We start from the raw sequence: 17,261 nt of genomic DNA, 5'->3' as shown, positions 1-17,261 counted from the left end.
ACTTAAGCTTTTTTTTTTTTTTTTTTTCCCTTCTCAAGACAACTGTTGAGATTTGATTTTAATGCTTTTTGTGTAGTTTTGTATTTTCATGCAAAAATCTTACTGTACTTGAATGTCTTTATTTTATTAAATGTGTTATTTTTTGGTTACGACACCATAGACTTGCTGTAGTTGTACTCATGTCGCAGTATCTAACTTCTTTCTGTGAAAGAGAACGGAGAAAAGAGAGGATACACTAAACATTTTCTCCAGCAATGTTGGCTATATTTTACATTTGCAATACAACAAAAATATGCTTTCACAAGACTTGCCATGGCTTTGTCTGGAGTAGCGTCATACAAATGTTTATCTTTGTAAGCAAACTGAAAATGAACATTTATGAAATTTCATTCCATACGTCTTTGCATAGTCTGTATACAGGTGTTGATATAGAGGCAGTCTGGGAACGCCCACAAAATGTTAACCGGCTGGCGTGCGAGTGGGGTAAAACCGCCCATATATCTCATGGGCTGACTCACCAAAAGACGGTGCTGCGGCTCTAAACTACAGGTTTGGGGGTTCTAGAGCAGAACACAAGACGTCTGTTCAGATGTGCGTTTACTGCGGTGGTTAAATCCCCGATCATGTCTGCCTGGGCTGGGCTATCAGCTCAATTCTAAATTTGCTGAATGGATAGAATGGGGTTTTTTACCCCACCCCCAGCCAGGCTGAACCAGCGTCTATGACGAGATGTGGCCTCAACCTATTGACCTACTCAGGAAGACTTACAGCAAGTTCTGAGGAATTGGGGTTAAATGATTGATCAATAATTGACTCAAGGCTGGAGTAATGACAAGTTGGGGTTGTAATGTTAACTCAACCAGTGGCAGTTCATGTATCAGTGGTTCTCAAACTTTTTTGGCTTCAGTACCCTTTACCCGACTATTTTGCTTAGACTGCAAGAGAAAAACGATGCACTGAACGATAACCCACCTTTTGAAGAATATAACATTACTAAATAAGAAATTGAGTCAGTTGCAGAGTTAGTGCCTCCTAAGCAGATTTATTTTAACCTTTCATTTATTTTCACTATTTCTTGCATTTTTCCATTTCTCCCAAGTACCCCCTGTAGTACCGCCATGTAGCCCTAGGGGCACACATACCCCAGTTTGGGAACCACTGACAGAATATAAAAATGAACACACTCCACCTTGTTACATACAAATAGTTGAGTCTGGTTACAGTCATGGTATGATGCATCGGTTATGGAACTATAAACTCATACATTTTCTGTTTAGATACTGATTGTTTATCTCTGTTTAATCGTTTTTCAATCTAACAAGAAATAGAAGAGACAAGTCTTATGAAAGCATCCCTGGCTCAGTTGCCCATAATTCTGATGACCTGAAACTTTGTGTTTGCCAATGTTGCTGGAGAATTTCAAGAGCTTTTACTCTACTGAAGCTGAGACAAGTATCTCTACAGCGCCCCCTCCCTCCCCCCCCATTCATGTGTACTGGTGATTGTGGGTTCTCATACAGACTGAAATGTATGCATGTATCATAACATCTAGACTTAATATATTGTGAAGTATTCAATAACCATTATGTAGGCGCTAGCGTGAATTAAAGGGGTTTAATTTCCTAGATGAGAAATTGTCTTTTTTTAAATAAACTTTATTAGATCATTAAACAGTAGTGGGGTTTTTTGTGCCAAGAACAATGAAATACAAAAATGAACGAATAAGAGTTCCAAAGTCATGCCCTCTTCAGCATACAAACCAAATCATCCACCATTCATTTTTCCAATCTGCATTTCGTAAAATGCTTATAAAAATAGTTTTATTTTGTCAACCCAAGCGATTCAGCTAATTTTAGAAACAGGAGAATATAACATTTTACTCTGACCAAAAATAGAAATATTGAAAAAATTGTAGTGATTTTTGTGTGTCTGAAATGTTATATGGTCTCTCCGGGTTCTAAATATAGCTGAATCGCTTGAGTTGACCCAACTAAAATTATTTTTATAAGCATTTTACAAAATTGGTGGATGAATTCCCTTGGTTCGTATGCTGAAGAGGGTGTGACTTTGGCACTCTACAAGTGTACAAACAAGAACAGCATTTTCTTTTTTACAAGTTGTTGATCATCTGAACAAGAGAGGTGAAGTGTGTTTTGCCCAATGTGGGGTCTGCAGCAAACTGGCACAGCTTCCTGGGAGGGGAGAAAAAAACACCATCAGCATCAAATCTGAACTTTGACCCGAGAGCAAATCTGAACTTTGACCCGAGACCTGCACAGCAAGCCATGTCACGTTAATACATACTTGAAGACTCGGCGGCTGACGGTGCTGTGCTCAAACTCTCTGGCCTTTCTGTGTCCTGATTGGATGACCTCTTCCGGCAGGCTGGCGAGCCGTGCGGCGTTGAAGCCGTAGCTCTTGGGACACGCCCCAGCTATGAACTTGTAGAGGAAGGTGATGGTCTCCTGACTCGGGTCCTCGCATTCATTCTCCACCATGCATGCCTGAAGGGTAGCAGGGACATAACATATTAGCTACACTATCTAAGTCAAATGTAAATGTACAGAATTGCCTGAAAAGCAGTGGTGCAGTTTAGGACAAAATGGTCTTGACTTTGTAAATTAATCTCCAGAGGCCTGTACCACGAATGGGGATAAACAGATCCAGGATCTGTCCCCTTCCATCTGGTTTGACTTAACCACACAATCACAATCGAGCTCACCGATACCACAAAGGTGGTTATCAGCTGGGTCTGTCAATTTAGAATTTCCCTATCTAGCTCGTGCACGTGAAAATGCTCGTGCACAGGAGCTCATTCCATTTATATACTGATGATATATTGTATAATCATCAGTAGGTAAATGGGAGCTAGGGCCCTGTCACCGTTTCTCTGTCTGTCCCACTAATGACATCAGTGAATTACTCATACATACAAGGCTAGTGATGATGTCACTGATGACATCATCAGTGACTCAGTGATGTCATACATAGGCATTGTGGAAAAAAGTGGAATGCGCACACGCACATCCTAGTAGACAGGTGCTGGACCAAATGAGATAACTTAAGAAAAAAGATAGAGGTCTGCACACTGTATAATGCTCCCGAAGTGGATTTATTAAAAGCACAACGTTTCGGACGTCACGTCCTTCATCAAGGTGCAATACAAAACAGGTGTGGGGGAGTGGTATAAATACCTGGGGAAATGGGTGTGTCCCGATTGATTAAAAGATACACAGAATGCACACTAGGGGGCCCTATTTGACCAGAGTAGACAATCAAACAAACTTGGTTGTCCTAGAAAAAAACATTAGGCCTACAGGCCTGTATAACAATGAACAGAGAAAACAAACAGTGTCATACGGGCAAGGCTCAGCAGTGACAATGTGTCTAATGTAGGCCTATAGTGGTTTCTGAATGATGACGCGCGCCGCAGTGTCAATAGGCATTGTGACATCATCAGTGATGTCATAAATTCACTCACACAGCTAAGTTCAGTGATGTCACTGATGACATCACTGATGACTTAATCAGTGATGTCATAAATTCACTCACACACACAAAATCACGAGAGACTGAGGGAGAGGCGGAGACGGAGGGAGAGAAGAGAGGAGTGAGAGACTAAGGGAGAGGGGGTGTTAGACCTCTGGTCAGTGATGTCATAAATTGTGACATCAGTGTCAGAGGCATTGTGACAACCATTAATCGATTAGTCGATTCATTGACAGAAAATTTATCTGACTACCGGTATTTTGATAATCAATTAATTGTTTTGAATAATTTTTTAAAGAAGAAAAGTCAAAATTCTGATTCCAGCTTCATAAATGTGAAAATTTTCTAGTTTCTTTACTCATCTAGTAAACTGAATATCTTTGGGTTGTGGATAAAACGAGACATTTGAGAACATCATCTTGGGCTTTGGGAAACATTGACATTTTTCACCATTTTCTGACATTTTATAGACCAAACTAATCGATTAATCGACTAAGTAATCGACAAGTTAATCGATACTGAAAATAATCGTTAAGTTGCATGAAGCGACTCACCATGTGGCCCGAGCGCACGGCGGGGTTGTCGGCGTAGTCCTCCACCAAAGAGTGGTAATGTGTCGAGAAGAGGGTGCGACAGCCCATCTTCTCAGCAAGCTCCTTCACGACGGCACTAGCAATCGCTGTGCCATCGTATGTGGCTGTGCCTCTGCCTACAAACACGAGTTACAATTGATTTCACCATGAGGACAAGAAGCAGGCATGCAAACTGGTTAGGGGTGGAAAAAGATGAGAAGGATGCTTGAGCAGCTACACTCCCACACTAACATCACAAAACTCATCTAAATAGAACGATATGGATTCAACCGGACAGACAAAAACCCTGTCTTTATTTTGTCACAAACGCCATGCATGCACACACGTGCACGGCAGCCAGTACACACATGCTTTTGCTTTTGGAGGCGCCGTGAAATTTGTCCTCCGCATTTGCCCCCATCCCAATCTGCGCTAGCCTGGGTAAACCCAGCCTCCACGTGACCTGGTCTGAGAGCAGGTCACGTGGAGGCTGGGTTTACCCAGGCTAAATCTGTGCACCCATGGCTGATATCTCAGGGTTTCTGGTGTAGAGCGGACGTCCGTGCCAAGACTTCCGCTTCCATGCGCCGGGGTCATTGGTACAGTCCGATTGACGTTGATCGATACTTTTTGAAGGTGTTTTTACATTTCGGCTAATCTCGAAACAGATAAGTGCATATGCAGGGCCTGAAATTAATTTCGCAAACTATGGGGGAATTCACCGCTTATGTTCTTCAGATAGGGGGGGATTTATGAACTTCATATGCTGAGTGTGAAGGCAGTACTTTCTTGTTTCTTCACACTCCGCATATGAAGTTCTATGAAGCTCTGAATAAGCCTCGTCATCGTGTTAGAACTGCAACAAAGACTTACCTAGTTCATCCAGGAGCACGAGTGAGTGTTTCGTGCCATGGTGCAGAATACTAGCAGTCTCACTTAGCTCCACAAAGAAGGTACTCTCTCCTGGAGAAGACACATGGACAAGGTCAAAGGTCAGTTAAGGCCACAAAGATGGATGCTTTTCAGCAATGTTGGGCAAGTTACTCAGGAAATGTAATTGGTTCATTATTACGCAGTTTTTGAAAAGACCGCACCGTTGCGATATAATCCACTTCTCAAGTTCTGTGGGTGGGGCCTATTTCACAAAAATCACCATAACTCTGGAATGCACCAAACTTGGTACATCTACGCAGGTATGTACTCTGAGCTGATTAAAAAACAATTTTGTCATTTCACCTATAGGGGACGCTATATAGCAACATTACAAGTACCTGTAGCTCACAGACCAAATTGGGTCCATAGGTTCATAGAGTACTCTTCTACTCTGGTCTAAAAAATTAGACTGATTGACCTGAGGTGGCGCTATAACAGCCATCTTTACGTTTTGGTCCATAACTTTGGAACCGTAGCTTCTACAATCAAAATAATTTTTTCCCAGGTTTCCTTGGGTCGTTCCACTTTTACTCATTGCTGTGATCTAACAAATTACACCTACTGACCTGATGGTGGCGCTATAACAGCCCTCTTTACGTTTTGATCCATAACTTTTGAACTGTAGTGTCTATAATAATAAAAAAAAATTGCCCCTGGATTCCTTGGCTCCTCCCACTTCTACTCACATAGGCCCACCCATAACTACTTAGTCCACCCTAGCAACCATCTACAAATGCCATAGCGACCAGCCGGAAACACCCTTGCAACCACAAAGAGACAACGTCCTAGCTACACATTGCCGATTGGGGTTGCATGGGCAGGGCGTTGCAAGAGGGCGGGGCGTGGCGAGGACAGCAAGCACAATTCAATTTCCATTAGGAAATTTAGCATGTTCTAGTTTTGGAAATTGTAATCGCTTACATTATTAGTTACTGGAAAAGTAATGAAATTACAGTAACGCGTTACTTTACTGCCCAACACTAATCTTCACAGAAATGTTTTGGGTGTTTGCGTCGTTACCGGCCATAATGCGATCTGAGGCTCCCAGCCGGGTGAAGACCCTGTCCACTGGCGTGAGGCGCAGGCTCTCAGCAGGAACATAGCAGCCCAGCTGAGCCAGGATGACCACGAGCCCACACTGCACAGACAGCACAGTATAGGAACAAGTAACCAGGACTGAAATTGACTCGAACGGTCCACGTGAAAATGTATGTTTTCCAGCACTTCACTTCCTCCTTTCAGTTTTTGTGGTTTTATGTTCAATACAAAACAAACAAAAAACAGTCAGGTTATAAACTACCCCACCTGTCTCATGAGGGTGGACTTTCCACCCATGTTGGGCCCTGTGACGAGGACACAGGAGGCACGCCCCTTTTCCTCCTCGCTGCTCCGCCCCTTTTCCTCCTCGCTGCTCCCGGGGCAGCCGATGACGACGTCATTGGGGATGAAGTCATCTCCAAAGTAGGTCTTGGTGACACACGGGTGGCGCGATCCAGTGAGGTCCAGGAAGGCTGCCGATTGGTCCTTTCCCTCAGGTAGCAGCACCTGTGGCCTGGCCATCGGGCCGTCTCCACCTTGACTGTAGCGCGAGAGGCTCAGCAGCACGTCTGAAAACAAAGACGTGACATTTGCGTTGGTTATCAAAAATTAAGCACAGGTAGTGTAGCAATCAAACCTTTAAGACGTCTCTAGTCATCCTAAAATGTAGCAAATATACTCTTCGCTTCCTGCTCTCCGTTGAGTGTCAATATTTAATAAGTGGTTTTTCAGTGTGGCTTGAAAACAAAACAAAACGTGGAAAAACACATTATAGACACATTATGCTACTGTGATTAATGTTGTAATGTTAAATATGCAGAACTGTATGCAGGTCTATCAGTAACATCTGCAGGATAAGGAAACACCTGCAACCTAAATTCTTTTTCACAAGCCCTTGTTTTCCCTTTAGCAAAGGAAGCTGCCTTCTGAGTACCAGATATTAAAAAAAAAACATTTTTTACACGTTTTGTATTCTACAATAACTCACTGTTGACACATTTGATTAATGCTCACTGTAAACAAAAACATACATTTCGGACAAGCACAATAGATTTCTAATAATTACCCAGCACAGCCATGCACTCTACAGCAGTCTGCCAGTCTCTGTAGTTCTTGTCGAAGTTGTAGAAGAGCCTCCTCATGCAGTCTTTGAGGGCAGCGTCTCTCTTCTCTTCAAATCCTTGCAGCTCTGAGAACAGGCGTTCAATCTCCCGGGTCACGTAACGCTTCCAGCCCTTCTTTGTAGACTTCACCTCGTACTCCTCGGGAACGTTCCTCGCGGTCTCTGGCACCTCCATCTGGTAGCGGTTTCGCCCGGTGCCCCAGTAGGTCATGTTCCTACAGCCCAGTCTCTTCTTCTGTCTGTCCAGATACTCCTGCAGCTCTCTTTCACAGCTCTTGATTTCGGTCAGAGCCAGATCAAACTCTGGGTCGAAGCCGGCCTTGGGGGTTATGACGCCGGTTTTGCGGGCTTTCTCGTGGTCAAAGGCCGTGTCCCAGCGTCTGAGTTCGCTGGAGAGGTCGGGGAACAGGCCGCCCGTGCCGTTCGTTTTCAGATTGACCACCTGGCGGGGCAACGTGGAACGAAATTCGCCTAAAACTGGAGCGAGGACAGAAATGATCTCCTGCATCGTTTTGAAGCCCTCCAGCGCAGAGAGGAAGTCTGCTATCTTGCGCTTGCTGTAGGTGACCTCCTCGTAGAGGACGGCCCTGCTGTCTGGGTGGTCCTGGCCCTTCAGCGGAGTGCCAATGCTGTGGATCTTACTCAGAAGTCGCTCCAGGTCCGGGAGCTTCTTCAGCAGCTCGGAAACCTCGCTAGCCTGGGCTTGAACGCCCATCAGGTCTTCCACCGCATCCAATCTGTCCGCAATGGATGTGGGGTTACAGAGAGGTGCACAGAGCCACTGCTTGAGGAGCCTTTTGCCAAACGGGGTCGAGCAGGTGTCCAGACGCTCCAGCAGTGTCCCCTCTACTCCCCCGGAGCCGTTCTGGATGATCTCGAGGTTTGCCAGCGTCACTCCATCCAGGACCATGCGCTGACGAGTCTGGGCAAAAAAGCTGGTGGGGCCGGCCGCTTTCTCCATCTCCACGTCCACGGGAACGTACTCTTCAAAGTTGGCCATGGAGAGCAGCTCCTGATCCACGAGGCACTTCTTCAGGTAGAAAATGCATCCGCCCAATGCCGAGAGTGCCAGCTCACAGCTCTCCTTCGGGGTGAGGCACAGCGAATCGCTCTCGGAGGTCATCTTCTTCAGGACAGTGGGAAGTGGAGTGTTGCCCACCGTCTCCTCGTCCTTCCCGACGCTCTCTTTGAAGTAATCTTCCTCTGCGAGGGTTTTGAGAGTCTTCTGAGCGTCCCAAAACTGAGTGCCTGCATTAAGCCCCTCCTGCATAGCGGAGGACAGAGAGGACTTCAGGATTTTCCGTGTTTCGACGGACGGGTTTCCCTTCTCGAAGAGCACCTGGGCGGGGACAAAGCGCGCCACCAGGGTGCGCAGGCGGGAGCAGTGGCGGTCATCTTGGAATTGACCCACATGGAAATAACCCACGGAGGTGTCGACAAAGCTGACCCCGTAGGTGCGGCAGCGGCCCGAGCTCTCCTCCTCGGCCTTCTCCTTCAGACTGAGCAGGTACTTGCTCTGACTCTCCGAGGGAGCGCCGTCCAACACGCTGTAGGTCTGCGTGCCGCGCGTGATGATCCTGCACACCTCTCTCTTCACCACCTTGTCGAACTTGGTGGGCTTGGACATGGTCTTACAGCGCGCCTCCATCATGTCCGGGGTCTCCGTCTGCTCCACCCGGGCCACCTTGTAGCCCTTCTGGACCAGTCCGTCGGAAAAACGTCCGAAGCCGATCTCCGGAAAGCCCGAGTGTGCCCAGGTCCCCCTCATGAAGTTGAGATTCAGCTCGTTGACTCCGATCGCCGCATCCATGTGGTAGAGCTCGTAGAACTTCCCCACCTTGTAGAAGATCACCGTGTCGAACATCTGAGATTTGAGCTGCCACCAGCGCCGCATGCCGGGAGTGGTTTTGTTGAGGAAGTCCTCCGGCACGTAGAGGGTGGTCGGGTCGTAGTCGTCGTCCGTCTGTCGCCGCCTGCGCCCGTCTTTCCTCCTGCCGTCCTGCAGCCAATCCAGAGTCTCGTGGTCCCAGACCGTGGCGGCGGCCGAGGCGTTCGCCTGGCTCTCAGAGCTGTCCGGGGCAGAGAAGGCCGACAGTCGAGACTTGGTCTCTGCTGTGATGGCGGGCGGAGCTCGTTTAGGGCCACCAGCAGGGGTGGTAGGCGTCTTGGCTTTCGGTTGGGCAGACTTCTCTGCAGGACGCTTTGGTTGGGCAGACTTCTCTGCGGGACGTTTGCGCTTCACAGGCTTGACTGGGCTTTCTACTTCAGACTCTTCCTCGCTCTCCTCCTCCTCCTCACTGCCCACTGTCTCTTCTTCCTCTTCATCCTCACTGCTGGCCACAGCGTGCTCTGGTTTAAACTCCTCTTCTGATCCTTCACTGTCTGAGGCTACAACGATGCGCCGGCGCTTGGGCTTATTTCCATTTTCCGCTGGAACACGCGATGAGCGACGAGCGACCTTGGATGAAGTCACTTCCTGTTCTTCCTCATCAGTGGCTTCCTCATCATCAGTCACTGTTGACTTGTCAAGCTGAAAGAAATAAGGATATAAACATGGGGGGGGGAAACCAATATGAAAACAATCATTGACGTGTCTAGATCAGAGGTTTTCAAAAAGCCTCCCCGGGGGGGGCTCCAAACGGTTTCAGGGGAGGGTCAGTGAACATTAGGGATGTCGACGGTTAACCGTTAACCGGTTAACCGCCGAGAACGTCTTTGGTCGGTTAAGCATGTCGGTTAAACGGTCAATTTCCATGTTAATTTGCATATAACAGTGTTGCCAATGTGGCGATTCCCCCCCCCTCCTTCGTGGTCAGCAATGTAACATAAGTATATTAAACGATGGGGCAAGTATTAATCAAGCTAGATTTGGAAATAAACACATGGTTCATGTTGATTTTATCTACCCGATGTCTGATCAAACGCATTCCGCAGCGAAGCACACACACAGCTGAACACCTGCTGCAGCCACAGAGTCACTGTGAAGTGAGCGCACTGACTGCCCCGCCCCTCTGCTGCTCATGTCTGAGCCTATGGTCTGAGCACACAGCTCAGATGTGCTCTGTGACCACTTCAGAATGATGAACACACCCAGCGAAACAATCAGCTCATACATGTTCTATAGTTTTGTTAACTCCGTGTGTGCTGTCATTAGCCTACTTTTTCTACGGCCGGGACACACATCTTGCACGTGCGTGTGCGTGGCGTGCTTGCTGCGGCTGGCAACTCTCTCCCTCCCTTCGCAGTGCATGTTCATCATGCACACGCATGCATACGCTCGCACTCAATGATGAAAGAGTAGTTTTTACCGTGTTACAAAAATGACATGAAGCGGTCGAATTGACGATTGAAAAGTATCAATTAACGTTAACGTTACTGTCGGACTGTGCGGCACTCGTTTTTATAATGTTGTGGAGCCCTGCCAGAGAGCACAGCCCTCGCCGTGTGTGTGAAGAGAGAGAGCGAACGGGTGAGACAGAAGCAAACTATTTTTTGCAGATCTCAAAAGCAGGTAAACCACTGTGGGATTAGTGAGACTATTGCTAAAAGAGAAGATACTGTAGTGATGCTGCGCACTTTTTCAGTGCGCCCTGCAGCCTGGGCTGTCATCCGCTCAAACACTACTTCACGGGGCGGCTGCATGTCAATTGACGTGCCCTTAATATGCAATGCGAGCAGTATAGCCTATCGGAGGAATGTTTTTGTTTACCGGTAGATGGCTGGAGGGTTCAACTTGTCTTCTCGTTTTGTTAATGTGTTTTTTTCTGCTTGTAGATGTAAAAATAAACGCTTTCTACTGAAAAAAAATCAAGCATTTGGTAGCCTAATGGTTTAATGGTGCACAGACAGTAAAATAGCGCATTTTAATCCTCTCGGTTAACCGACAGTTGTCGGCTAATGAGTGTCGGTTGTCGGTCAAGAAAAATTATGATTTTCGACATCCCTAGTGAACATGAGTTATTACATTAGTTGTCAAAAGGAGATCACATAGAAGAGCCTAGTGTGATTAGCCTAGTGTGTGATTTGGTTAAAGAGATAGTTCAGAGATATCGTCGTTTTGGGGGAATTTGACAGTTTTTCCCACTTTCCCAGAGTCAGAAACAAATAAATGCCTTCAGACAGACACTGGTTTTAGTCTGAAGTGCGTCAAACAGGCAAACTTGGCTCAATTGTGGAGTGTCTATGGGATCAAATAACAATCACAATCCTCTATGTACACAGAAAGCAAGTCAAGTAGGGGCCAGGGGGCTTTGTCTGAGGGGAGGCCCACAGTCTCAGACTTTGAAAACCCCTGGACTAGATCCATCAAACATGCACTTTATTACTATGACAATGGTTTAATGCAGTGATACTCAACTTGCGGCGCGGGGCCGCCCGCGATGGAATTGCAAAAAAATAATAATAATAATATATATATATATATTTTTACAGTGCACCTGAACAACAACATGCAAGATACCCGCTGAATAAGTGTCCAAATGTTCATGTCATTCTGGCCAATACTCCAATCTGTTATACCATTTCAGTCTGGAATATGGAATATCTTTCAATAATCTATGATTTAGCTGCTAAATTGTCTTATTATTACATACTTATGTATGTACTTAACCTAACTAACTTAACTAACTATCTGGTGTGCACAACATTGTCAGGCTAAACTGACTAAGCTGACACCCCAAAAACCTACCATCCACTACAGAAAAATGTATATTGTTTGTTTATTCACTGGCCCCTGGCCTTCTATCATTTCACGAAAGTGGCCCGTGGGCAAAGCAAGTTGAGTATCCCTGGTTTAATTGTCAACATAATAAACATTTTCACCTCCATTCCTTCCTCATCACCCTCTTCCTCATCAGAGGGATCCATGCAGACGGGCATGGTCAGTCTCTTCTCAGGGCTGTCAAACATCACGCCGTCAGCCAGCTCCATCGCACGGCGAATCACAGGCTTGCCACTGAAGAACACCCCTCCAGTTTGAGCATCACTGCTATCAGAGCCTGCAACAGTGCAAAGGAAGGAGACACCGTTAAAGTCAAGCTGAAATGAAAAATGACTATTATAGATCACTGGGTCCCTGGGTCATAGAGTGCACCTATTTAACAATGTATGCCCCCGCCCCCACAAAACAAACAAAACACAAACATTCCATTGGATTTTTATATCAAAATTCAACCCCATTTTCTTCTCGTAAAACACAATCTACGGTGTTTTTGAGGTCAAACACACTGACCAGCTGTACATAGACTGTTATTGAAACGTGACCGGTAGGTTTGTCTGGTAAAATACATTATTTAGCGGACTGCTCTCTGCCTCTGCTGGGAGGCACAGAGGTCAGAGGAGTCTCAGTCCCTCATGTCAGACTTTTCAATGGTCAAATCAAACTCCTACAAACGCTATGTCCCTCCTATATCCTGTTTCACTATGTCCCGCCTATATCCTGTTTCACTATGTCCCGCCTATATCCTGTTTCACTATGTCCCGCCTATATCCTGTTTCACTATGTCCCGCCTATATCCTGTTTCACTATGTCCCGCCTATATCCTGTTTCACTATGTCCCGCCTATATCCTGTTTCACTATGTCCCTCCTATATCCTGTTTCACTATGTCCCGCCTATATCCTGTTTCACTATGTCCCGCCTATATCCTGTTTCACTATGTCCCTCCTATTTCCTGTTTCACTATGTCCCTCCTATATCCTGTTTCACTATGTCCCGCCTATATCCTGTTTCACTATGTCCCGCCTATATCCTGTTTCACTATGTCCCGCCTATATCCTGTTTCACTATGTCCCGCCTATATCCTGTTTCACTATGTCCCGCCTATATCCTGTTTCACTATGTCCCTCCTATATCCTGTTTCACTATGTCCCGCCTATATCCTGTTTCACTATGTCCCGCCTATATCCTGTTTCACTATGTCCCGCCTATATCCTGTTTCACTATGTCCCGCCTATATCCTGTTTCACTATGTCCCGCCTATATCCTGTTTCACTATGTCCCGCCTATATCCTGTTTCACTATGTCCCGCCTATATCCTGTTTCACTATGTCCCTCCTATATCCTGTTTCACTATGTCCCGCCTATATCCTGTTTCACTATGTCCCGCCTATATCCTGTTTCACTATGTCCCGCCTATATCCTGTTTCACTATGTCCCTCCTATATCCTGTTTCACTATGTCCCGCCTATATCCTGTTTCACTATGTCCCGCTTATATCCTGTTTCACTATGTCCCGCCTATATCCTGTTTCACTATGTCCCGCCTATATCCTGTTTCACTATGTCCCGCCTATATCCTGTTTCACTATGTCCCTCCTATATCCTGTTTCACTATGTCCCGCCTATATCCTGTTTCACTATGTCCCTCCTATATCCTGTTTCACTATGTCCCGCCTATATCCTGTTTCACTATGTCCCGCCTATATCCTGTTTCACTATGTCCCGCCTATATCCTGTTTCACTATGTCCCGCCTATATCCTGTTTCACTATGTCCCGCCTATATCCTGTTTCACTATGTCCCTCCTATATCACTATGTCCCGCCTATATCCTGTTTCACTATGTCCCGCCTATATCCTGTTTCACTATGTCCCGCCTATATCCTGTTTCACTATGTCCCGCCTATATCCTGTTTCACTATGTCCCGCCTATATCCTGTTTCACTATGTCCCGCCTATATCCTGTTTCACTATGTCCCGCCTATATCCTGTTTCACTATGTCCCGCCTATATCCTGTTTCACTATGTCCCTCCTATATCCTGTTTAACTATGTCCCACCTATATCCTGTTTCACTCAGAAATATGTCACAACAAACAAGTCAGATACTCTGGAAAATAAATACCATTTCGACTCGACTTTAAAGTGTAACAAAAATAATAAGCATGACTCATACTGTGATGGCAATCCATGTAACATTTCAAATCAATAACAAATAGCCAATTTGTCTCTACAAGTTGCGACTAACTCACCTTGGTATTGTCGAACATACTTGGTGCTGACCCATCCTCTAGTAGGAGTCTCATCAAAGAAATGAACATGCAAGCGTTGGTCACGACCACGCCCCTTCATCTGCTGTCCATTCAGAGGCTGGGGTACCACCATGCATGGCCACCAGGGGTGCCCCTCCAGTTTGGCCCACACAAGGGCACCAGCGCTGAAAGGGCATGGGGGGCTGGTGGGAAAACAAAAACATCCAGGAAGTCATGTATCGAGTTGGAATGTTAAACAAGTGATCAGCCCTTAGATAGAACACTGACAGTGTTGTATCTTAAATAGAGCCCGACCGATATATCGGTCCACCGATATTATCGGCCGATAACCGATATATCGGTATCGGCCGATATTTTTTTATTTTGTATTTTTTAAGTCATAGACAACATGTTGTGTATATTTGATCTTTTTTCTTAATTCAAGTTATATTTTATATTTGTGTTTTTATATTTCTATTTATTTATAATTATTAAATCCCCAGTTGAATTTACTGTTTCATTACATTGATGTCATTTTGGACAATAAAGTTTATTGATAAGCTGTAAAATATCCTGCCTACATTACATATCTCAAGTCATGTCAAGTCATATATTTGTCAAGTGTTTGATATTTGAAGGATCATTGGAAAAACATTGTGTAATTTAATGTGTATATTTAACAAAAGAATATCGGCCGATATACCGATAGCGGAATTTTTTTACTCCCCAATATCGGTATCGGCATCGGCCTCAAAAATCCAGTATCGGTCGGGCTCTAATCTTAAATATCGCAAACTGGAAGAACGATCAGAGATGTTACAAATTGTTGAATACAGCAATACAAATAATTGCAATACCACTAGATTACCAGTGAAAGTTTCATCAAAGATGCATTATCCCCGGTGTACAATGTTGCATGGCTGATGTTGAGATTTATTTCTGCTATTCAGTAAATAATACCTGCCATGGCATCATCTTAGGGGAAAAATTAATAACTCATTAACTCAAATCAACTCTCAATAACTGTCAAACTATTCATCATTCATCTAGTTTGACAGTTATTGAGAGTTGATTTGAGTTAATGAGTTATTAATTTGAGTTAGTGTGGACCAGTGATGTCACTGGTCCACACTTTAACACTCAATAACTGTCAAATTAAATGAGACTTCAAAACAGTTTACCGTTTTCTGATATACTACTGATGTTCTAATGATACAAAGCTGGTTGAAAATGGGCGGAGTGTTCCTTTAACGCAAAAGAAGAAGAAGAAGCTGCGTTCACAGACCCACCAAAACCCTCGTAAATTCCCAACAGATATGCCAAACTCCACAGGTAACTCACATGCACAGAACAGCATAACACAGAGACAGTCAGACATAAACAAATACAGTAGCACATAAATCTAGTCCCACAATATATAAAAAGGCAATATATGACTTAATAGCTAACGTTATGTTCCGTCGTATTGAAGCATTTATAGTCCTTTGTATCTAACGTCCTTTGTATCTAACGTTAATTAATTGATTGATAAAGTCTCTCTCGGAGCGTGCAGACAGCCTGCAGCAGAGGAGCACGGTGCAAGACAATGACTCAAGCAGTGAGGTTAGCTGTTACAGGCCAGCTAGCGTACACACCGCGTCCAAATCTCCCAGCTTACCTTTCTGTGGTTGCTGGGGCCTTGTCGCCAAACAGTTTGTTGAAGCCTCTCGCAGACTTTGCGGTACTTTTTGTTGTCTTGGCCTTGGTGGCTTGTTGTTTAGCTTCCTCTTTCGGGGAAGAGTTGGACTTGTGCACGGAGGACGGCAGGTCTGCCTCGGTAGGAGAAGGACTGGGCTTCGGCGCAGGAGAAGGACTGGGCTTGGGCTTCGCCTTGGAAAGCGCTGGCGGAGACTTGGTGAAGAAATTGAAAATGGAGCTCTGCTTGGCCATTTTGTGCGAGCGGAAGGCTGTTCTGTTCTGTCTATTGTAGAGAAAATCCACGTAGCATCACTTGGCAGCTCACCAACAACACACTGACTGTACAGACAGCTTCGCGGGAAAGAGACGCATGGGCGGAATGGGCGGGCCGTGGCGATTAAGAGGAAGTCACGTGATCTTATCCTGCGTTCACTTGCTCCTCGCGGGACGGAGCTTTCCAAACTACAAACGTTCCCCAAGGAAACCCTCTGTCTCAGCGAATTTAGATTAAGAAGTGACAACTAAATTAATCCATCGTTCCATTGCAAAATGTTGTCAAAAAGTATAGGCTTTGTGGCGACTGTTGTCTTAATACTCTTTGCTGAGGTGGATACATGGATCAGGTAGATACGTATCAGTTTTGTTATGATAATGTGATGAAATGTGAGGGAGGGGCTCTCTCCCTGTGGGCTGATTGCTCTCACCTGTGTTGCATGTACTGGACTGATGATTGACTGATGAGGCTCACCTGTGTCGTCGGTGTGTGGAAGCACACGCTGTCTGAGATAATAAAGACATTGAACCATGGCCAGAAGGATGTCTAGAGTTGTAGACAGTAATATTGTTGTGTGTATTGTGTTTCAGATGTCAAGAGTATGGTCATGTAGCTGCGGTGTGTAGAGGAGATAAAAGGTGCGGTCGGTGTGGGAAGGATGATTGTGATATGAATGAGTGTGAAGAGCAGGTGAAATGCCTGCATTGTGAGGGAAAACACTATAGCCTACAGGATCAGCAGCACAGTGCCCAAAGTGAGAGAAAAGAAAGGGTTGTCATATGCTGAGGCTGTCAAAAGTGTGGAGAGGAAACGAGGACAGGGTGGGTCGTGTACAAAAGGAATCGAAAAAGGAAAAGGACAGATCGAATCAGAGTAATGTTATCTGCATGGATAAGAAGCGATTCCTGGCCTTTATTGCTATGGTGTTGAACTGTGCTGCTAGTATAACTTGGAAGAATGAGAGGACTGAAACGGTGGTGGACGCTGCAAAGATGTGGTGGACGTATCGGGAACAGATATAGATAAAATAGTGAGGGACGCATTTGCGCAAACTCAGACAATTGCGTCTGAGTGTTAGTATGGACAATAATTATGAATGGGAGCATTTTGGGTGGAAACTGTTATTTTCTGTTCACTGTAAATAAATGCATTGCAAAACTACTAGAATTCAGTAGGTGGCGGTAATGC

The 17,261-nt window shown here is 45.3% G+C and overlaps 1 protein-coding gene across 1 annotated transcript; it reads right to left on the bottom strand.

Annotated features, from left to right (window-relative positions):
- Positions 1-60: 60 nt before the first annotated feature.
- On the bottom strand, positions 61-16,065 carry msh6 (mutS homolog 6 (E. coli)). Its single transcript, XM_083658324.1, has 10 exons — positions 15,780-16,065; positions 14,123-14,325; positions 11,977-12,152; positions 7,099-9,685; positions 6,300-6,601; positions 6,015-6,132; positions 4,935-5,024; positions 4,044-4,198; positions 2,305-2,504; positions 61-2,192 (listed from the first exon to the last, which is right to left on the bottom strand). The coding sequence occupies exons 1-10, from the start codon at positions 16,049-16,051 to the stop codon at positions 2,111-2,113; spliced, it is 4,185 nt and encodes a 1,394-aa protein (XP_083514450.1). The 5' UTR covers positions 16,052-16,065; the 3' UTR covers positions 61-2,110.
- Between the last annotated feature and the right edge of the window lie 1,196 nt (positions 16,066-17,261).

Source organism: Poromitra crassiceps, assembly GCF_964638095.1.
Source record: "Poromitra crassiceps genome assembly, chromosome: 22".
In the NCBI taxonomy this organism is placed as follows: domain Eukaryota; kingdom Metazoa; phylum Chordata; class Actinopteri; order Beryciformes; family Melamphaidae; genus Poromitra; species Poromitra crassiceps.
This window is presented reverse-complemented; position numbering and strand designations above follow the sequence as displayed.